Source organism: Cydia splendana, chromosome 8 (assembly GCF_910591565.1).
Source record: "Cydia splendana chromosome 8, ilCydSple1.2, whole genome shotgun sequence".
Lineage (NCBI taxonomy): Eukaryota > Metazoa > Arthropoda > Insecta > Lepidoptera > Tortricidae > Cydia > Cydia splendana.
In genome coordinates this window covers 11,689,040-11,697,401 of record NC_085967.1, presented here as the reverse complement: position 1 = coordinate 11,697,401, position 8,362 = coordinate 11,689,040, and the positions used below count along the sequence as shown (strand labels likewise).

Below are 8,362 nucleotides of genomic sequence, written 5' to 3'. Positions count from 1 at the left end.
GAATAAATGAGACCACCACGTAGCAGTGATGGTGGAAAATTCACCACCACGGAAATTCACCGAACGATCACCTCTGAATTGCTTTTGTTTTGCAATTGATGGCATGTTTCTGTTTCGAGTTCTTTGTATATTTTGTCCCCGTTATAACATCTGTTTTCGTGTTAGTTCACTTGGTTAAATAGAAAACTAATTTATACTTACTCAGGTCGAACTGAATAGGTACCTACAACATCATGAATAGCTTCCGCAAGTGAACAGACAACGGTATGTGGCAAGTAGCGCACCGTGCGATTTCAGACTCTAATATTTTCAGATGTAGCATTTCCTTTTGTGCTGTGTAGGCTTACTTAATTAATTGACTGTCAATATTGAAAACCGACACATTTGCACAATAATTCTTATTTTAAATGTATGGAACTAGATGCCCCCAAGTGTTTTGTATTTGTAGTATTTCGCGGTAGCAAAGTAGGTACTTAAGTTAAATTGGCTGTCCTGCATTCTGATTATTTTAGATGTCTTAAACCGAAAACAAGCAACTATACTTGGTCAAGTAGATCTTGTCAGTAGAAAAAGGCGGGAAATTTGAAAAATGTAGGCGCGAAGGGATATCTTCTCATAGAAAATTTGAATTTCGCGCCTTTTTCTACTGACAAGATTTGCTTGACCGTCTATATTTACTTAAATGAATTTATTTTGCATGTCCTTTGAACTTCTATCAATATAAGTACATCCTCCAGATTTTTCTCTTGAGACCTTCCTTGATACTACCTTTTACTTTTGACTTTTGAGGATTTTCTTGCCACTTTCTGACTGCATCATCAGATTAACAGCTGCATTAAGTATCATCGAAATTAAGGAAGTGTCACCAAATCACACCTCAATCAATTCAGTAATACGGTAATACCTACACTGTGTACCTATTGGTAAATTGGACTCTGTCGAGGCATTTAATTTTTAAGTAATGATTTTTACTTTTTGCCCAAAATTAATATATGTATCACATAATTGTTACCCGATTCTAGGAAAAATAGTAAAAAAAAAAAACTTCGATTTTCACTGCGAAATCAGTGTTAGAAGTTGAATTGGCTAAATCATATTTATGTAAATATCTAATTTTCAGTAATAGACATATGAATTTTTTTACTACCATTAGAAAGGTAAGTACACTATTTGTGATATACCTACCTATGATAAAGTTTTTACATATAAAATAATTACAAACCCCGAAAACACCGTTCAAAATCACATACTAAAAATTATCAACTTCAGGATTTTTCCAAGCTTTCCGACTTTTCGTCTTAAATCGAATGTAATTTTTATAAATTAAAAATATTGCGTAATTTTAACCCTTAAATCATCACCCTACTACTTGACGTTTGGTATAAGGTGCGTTCAAGAACGTAAACCTTTTTTTTTTAAATCTGTGAGCTGTCTAATGCTTGGTATACATTTAGCAACACTATGCATTTAAGGGTTAATATTTTCGCTATTAGATTTTAAAGATCCCTATTACATTTTAATAAAACAACATTTTTATCAAGATTTTATTTTAACGTTTTGTCGGTGTGATAAGTACGAGTAATATGTCCCTATGTATTATATCCATGCCAAATTGAAGCTTTCGAGGAATTACTAAAAATGGTCATTAAACTAAGCTTCAGGCGGACAGACAGACATAGGTACAAAAACTGTAAGGGCCCCTAGTTGAAACCCAAGACTCAAAATTCAAAATAATTGATTTGAGATCCGTGTCCTGTTTTTTTTTCTGGTGGTGCAAAAAGTGCTTGAAATGGTCGGCCAGTTAAATAGGTCGCAAACCGATTATTTATTGGTCAACTAGTTAGGTATACCTACATATTTTGTACTCGAAAACCACTTCCACTGGATTATCGATTATTTTATTTAGGATTTTTATTTTGAGCTCTGCAGTTGCCATTATCGCAATGACGACGCCAGCGCAATAGCAATACTTACTGTTTAAAAATCCCTTCAGCAGAAAGCAGAAAGGTTCTTGTCGTGACAAGCACGAATATCTAATGTCACAATACAAATTTCCTAGCGGCAACACTGAACAGCGCCCTCTGAGTGGAACTGTGGTAAGTTATTCCAACGTGGCAAGTTGTAAGGTAAAAACCAGTATGGCGCGAAGCGTGTGAGTGCATAAAAGTGTAATATACAGTGAGGAAGCCCACAGCTGTCCTGAGTCGTCTAAAGCTAAGTATCTTATGTTACTTGGTGCTCACAGTGGTGGTATGGTTTCTCTATGCAATGATCCCCTTTATCCAAGAGCAGTAAGTTCATATGAGGTTAGCTTGCCGCGGGATCTGCCGTGGAAGCTATTCCTGAGACCATCTTAGGTAAGGCAAACTAGGTTTTTCTGTCTGGGTATGACTTGATGTGCCCCAGGCTTCATCTCCACCTGGGTAGACTAGATGCGCCCCAGTGTGCGAGAGCCGTGGCGGTTTCGGCTGCACGGCTAGAGGCGTGTCGATGTGCGGCAGTTGCCTCGGCTCGGATGTTAGGCGTCCGGGTTATCCGACCATGTGTCGGCGGACCCCCCGCGGGGGGGGGGGTCCTTAGAACCTTCATCTCCACCTGGGTAGACTAGATGCGTCCCAGTGTGCGAGAGCCGTGGCGGTTTCGGCTGCACGGCTAGAGGCGTGTCGATGTGCGGCAGTTGCCTCGGCTCGGATGTTAGGCGTCCGGGTTATCCGACCATGTGTCGGCGGACCCCCCGCGGGGGGGGTCCTTAGAACCTTCATCAGGCCTTGTAAGATGGTTCTCTTTTGTTGTAGAGATAAGTTATATGTATAGAAGGTGATGGTTGTATGAGAATACCATATTCATGAGCAATTAAACCCACAGATCTCGGGGTCAAACAACCAGCCACCATAAAGTAAAGCGAAGCAGACTGAAGCTCCTCTGGCCCAAGAGAAGTGGATCAGAGAGAGCGAGGATAAAGAATCCTTCATGGGAGATGAAGGTATGTATGCCAAGCATTCTGTTACTCTTACACCCCACACCACACAAACAATAATAATTAGTGGCCGCCTTTCCCCTTTTACGGTCTTATTTGTATACCGTAAGTGGCTGGGGGAGAGGTGGCCACAATGGTGGAGATGCTGGGATCCAGTAGATAAGGAATTAAGGCTTATAATATAAATAAAGAATGCAAGGCATACATTTCAATATAATCAGACATCTTTACTAACAGAAATCATAGATGGCGCTACTGGTATCAAAAGCTGCGAGATACTATTTTTTACGAATATATGTTTGAAGTGTTTTCTTACGAAGTCTGGTTCGGCATTCATTTAGGCTCGTTTAAATAAAGAGGCTGGCATTTGTATTTATTAATTGAAGATAATTTGAGTAAATAAGTCATATTTTTATTTTGCGTAACAAGCGGAATATCAACTGTACGGAATGTACGGAGTACCAACTTGAAGAAATTGCATATGGTGACCGGAAACAGGACAACTACGTTTCCGTCGAGGTTGTATTTATGATTTATTTTACAATTAGAGTATAGTTGTAAATTATCAAGAAGAATATTGAGAGATAAAAGTAAAAAATATTGCAGCATTTGTCTGTATCTATTAAGTATGATATTTATTAATTTATTATTAAGAGAAATACCATTGTGTAATAGTGTCTTCGAGTTACCAACATAATAGCAAGAATAGGCTACGCAAGATGTCTAGTAATGGCGGCAAGATGAGAGTAGGTGTTGCTACACTAAGAAGATTACCCACAAAATCAACGGAAGAGTACGGATTGTCGGGATTATCAAGATAACTAAAGAAGATGAAGACATCGGTTACTAAACGGATTCGACTTGGAAAATTTATGCGAGAACTGATTTTCCAATTAGACGGTTGGATAATTAAGTTATAACAAGCTGTTTCTAGATATAAGTAGGTAATCTATTTAATTTTGTGACATATTAACTGTTATCACGTTGAAAGATTGGCTGATTTATAGGAATATAATAAGAAGAGAAATACTAGTCGTAATAACTAATAAGTATCTTATAGGAAATATGCGCGTAGTGAAGACGGGTTTGTAAACTCTATAATTTACCTCGCATGTTTTCTTTTTACTTTAGAATTATAAATTTAGTTTTAAAAATTCAAGTGTATGGCTATTTATAAGGAATAAACATAAATATTGTGAAAATTACCGATAAGAGTCCGAAATTCGTTTTAAAGTTTATAGAAATTTTGGGGGAATTTATGTTGACTTTGGCAACATTGAAAGTTGTACAGTACTCGTCCCACCATTTTAAATTGTTGGCGGAAGGTCACCGAACAGTTGCGAGTTCCCCAGGAAGGTTCCTTAAATTACACAGGTAATTTAGACAAATATTGTAATATAAAGTGCACCGACGAAGTGTTTAGCGTGTAAATAAGTAGGATCATCAAAAATGTCTTCATTTACGTTCATAGGTACAGTGAACTCGCCTCCGTCAACCACACCGGACGAGACAAAAATTTTCATCGGAATTGACGAAAACCCCGGATAAGACTGTTTAATACCAGGACAAGACTATTTCTCGGTAAGTTTTTAAGCATCTACTTTACAGCAATACGACTGAATTCTTAAATAAAACAAGAAAATGCGATCGTCATTTGCTTCGGCGTGGGACGGCAGCCATGATTATTTAGTTTGGACTAACTTTGGACGTCCAACCAAACAAGGAAAATCATCTAATTTAGCGAAGTTTCTTTCGATATTTATGCGAATCACAATGGAAATACGGGTCTATTACGTTCTTTTATTAAAATATTTTAACTTTCTAGAATTGACGAGGTGAAATATGGTAAAGGAAAATAGACCCTATTATTATGCCAATACGGTTCGTATTAGTGTGGTTTAGTTTAGAGTCGTAGTAGAATCTTCTAGAGCAGCGGATGTACATGGCGGATTTTAATATTTTTACAAGTTATAAAAGACCTCTTTGAACATTTTCTAGGGTTCTTAAGATATATAAATAGGTATATTTTTATTTTATCATGCATCTTGTTGTAAGTTTAGAAATACAACTGGCTTCCTTTCTGATTGGGTTTGCAGTTTATAAAAATAGCAATTGTGCTGTGTATATATATAAGCAACATCTTCTTTACAGGATATTGTGGTGACATTTATGTGTTTTTAGATTTATTAAATAAGTGTTTCGTTGAAGTGTTCCAATAATTAAACAAACAAATGAGTGAAATAAAACTAAATAATTTTTAAATAATTAACTATCAAACAAGTGAAGTCTAAATAAAAGGTTAATAAATAAATAAACCAAACAAATGAATAAAATAAAAACGTTAACTTTCATCAAGCTGCGAGTGAGCTTAAGTTAGTGACAGAAGATTTTGTATTGTGGTATCAGTGTATAAACGTCAACGTCACTTGCTGATTTTGACATGGCTTAGGCTGGTGTAATCTATAAATAAATGATAAACAAAGATTACACATTTGTATGTCAGTGTGTATGTTATGTTGCCTACCATAAATTTATTATTTTACTTCCTTTCATAATAACTTCAAATAAAAGAGACATCGGTTAATAATTAATTCAATGGTTTTAATTAATTTAAATTAAAAGGAATTCAACTTTCTTACTTTAGTTTCAAATTTAAATGGATTTTAGAGAACTTTAGTTGGATTTAAATTTAAATACTTTGAGATTATTAAAATAAATAATAAGTGGAGTTATTAAAGGTTAATTAACCTAAAATATTAAATTATTTTATTGGTGTGACCGTTCAAATTATTAGAGAATTAAAGTTAAACGGGTTTGTTTCTGTGCGTTACAGGCTTAGACAAGACTACGGTCTAGACAAATACCAGAATGGACGACATTCTTTTAGCAAGGCTTAGGCTCATTAATGACAAACTCACAACAGACTTAGAAGTAATTCCGGTTACTGTTAATTTAGAAAATTTAGTGCAAGCTCAGATTACCTACGGTAAATTAGAAGCATCACTGAAAAGACTTAACGGAGACCTGACGGAGTACTTTAGGCTGGCTTCGACACCCGCATCGGATGAAATCTACTTGATAAGTGGACTTCAACTTCAAGCAGAAGAGACTTTAGCGGAACTTAAGGTGAAGATCGACCAAATATCTACATCAAGCAAACCATCAGAGAAGCTGACTGAAGCGAACTCCTCGTGCAGACTTCCTAAGCTTCAGCTGCCGGTGTATAATGGGGATGTACTGGCGTGGTATGAATTTTGGGATGCCTTCAGAAGCAACATCGATGCAAGGAACCTGCCGGAAGTGGACAAGCTTTCATATCTTAAGACTTCAGTCAAGGGAGATGCCAAAAAAGCTATTGACGGTCTAGCGACTACTAGCACCAACTATGCTATTGCGGTTTCAATACTGAAAGAAAGGTTCGGGAAAACTTCACATCTCATAGATGCGCATTATGCCACATTATATAAAATTAAGATGGCCAAAGGCAATGCGGATGATTGCAGAAGGACTTTCAACGAGATTGAAAGGAACCTTAAGATTTTAGAATCACTAGGTGAGAACATTAATCATAATCACCTGCGCTTCATGCTACTAGAGAAGTTTCCTTCTGATCTAGTATATGAGATAAAACTTAAAGTTAAGGATGATTCCATTCAAGAACTGAGAAGCCAAATGGACAAAATAATCACTGCCAAGGAGGATGCGGAGAGGATATCGAGTATGAAACGCCCTCTGGACTCAGAAGCTAGTACGGTCGGGATTCTTCATGTGAATGCGAAACGCGCGAGATACGCAAGTCAGTCCCAACTACATCACAGTAAACAGAGTAAACAAAACCAGCAGAGAGACTTCGATAAGCGACCTGTACAGAAGAAGTTTAAGGGTTTCAAGAAAAATAGCAATAGAGGCAACAGACCAAACCAAGCTTCAACTTCAAGCAAGGATCAGAAAGAAACTCAGCGAAGTCCTCAAGAGGTCAGGAAGGGATTGGATTGTATATTTTGCAAAGGGGGCCATTATAACGATAGCTGCCCTGAAGCATCTACTTTAGCCGAAAGGAAGAAACGACTTGAAGGACGATGCTTCATCTGTTTCAAGCAGAATCACTTGGCAAAAGACTGTAAGAGTAAGAAAAAATGCGCTCGCTGCCATAGTGAAGTACTGCATAATCGAGCATTATGTCCTTCAAATTTTCAGAAGGATACAACGGAGAAGAAACAGTCCTGACTGTTCTAGAAGAGGGAATCACTGCACTCCAAACGGCAACAGTTTATGCAAGCCCCCTAGATAATAAGAACAAACTATTTAAATATAGACTTCTCTTAGATCCAGGTTCCCAACGCTCTTATGTAACATTCCGGACTGCAAAGGAACTAAAGCTTCCCGTCGAAGAAGAGAGTCATCTAGTAGTATTCACCTTCGGCGACGATCCTCCCAGAGAGATACATAGCCCAATAGTCACTCTTCATCTACTATCTAGAACAAACAAGAACATAGTAATACAGGCTAACTGCGTAGAGCATATCTCCAGAGGTTATATACCTAATGTCAAGATGAAGAACTTACCGGAGTCATATACACTAGCGGACGACGGGTCGCTGAGCGGACCTGTACAGATCTTGGTTGGAAACGAATATTACTGCAACATAACTTACGAGAAAAGGGTACAACTGGATAGCAATTTGTTTCTAATCGACTCTGCACTTGGTTGGATAATTAGTGGTAGAGCAGAACCACAGCTTAGAGACGAGTCGTACGTAGTGACTTACACTCAGACTTGCATTGAAACGAAGCTTCATCAGCCAGATCCACCTCTTTGTAATGGAGACATAAAGAGCCTTTGGGAACTAGAATGCATAGGTATTAGTGATTCCCCAAGAGCAACTAGAGAAGAAGAAGCCATCAAATATTTTAATGATACAACTTTAAAATTAAATAATCGATACACGGTAAGCTGGCCTTGGATAACTTATCCACCGGATTTACCTAATAATTTTGGAATGGCTTTTGGTCGTTTATCAAGCTTATTGAAGCGTATGGATCAAGATACGTTATTAGCATACAGTGATACGTTTAAACATCAATTGGATAAGGGTATAATAGAAGTTGTACCTACTTCAAGAACGTCAACAGGTAACGTCGTTCACTACCTACCTTTCCATGGAGTACGTCATCGAGGAAAACCTATGAGAATAGTCTATGATGCTAGCTCTAAAAGTAGCAAGGACACCAAGAGTCTGAACGAATGTTTGTACAGAGGACCACTCATGCTAGAAGACCTCACGGGCTTACTTATAAAATTTAGAACTCATAGGATAGGTTTAACCTCGGATATTGAAAAGGCGTTTTTACAGATGGCATTACACGAGAAGGATCGGGATGTAA

The 8,362-nt window shown here is 37.5% G+C and overlaps 1 protein-coding gene across 1 annotated transcript; it reads left to right on the top strand.

The window, feature by feature from the left end:
* Positions 1–4,218: 4,218 nt before the first annotated feature.
* Positions 4,219–7,928, top strand: LOC134793152 (uncharacterized). Its single transcript, XM_063764732.1, has 3 exons — positions 4,219–4,351; positions 4,449–4,558; positions 5,811–7,928. The coding sequence occupies exon 3, from the start codon at positions 5,846–5,848 to the stop codon at positions 7,202–7,204; it is 1,359 nt and encodes a 452-aa protein (XP_063620802.1). The 5' UTR covers positions 4,219–4,351; positions 4,449–4,558; positions 5,811–5,845; the 3' UTR covers positions 7,205–7,928.
* The last annotated feature ends 434 nt before the right edge of the window (positions 7,929–8,362 follow it).

What these genes read in the sequence shown, in the direction of transcription:
- LOC134793152 (XM_063764732.1), top strand. Translation starts at nt 5,846, where the DNA reads ATGGACGACATTCTTTTAGCAAGGCTTAGGCTCATTAATGACAAACTC.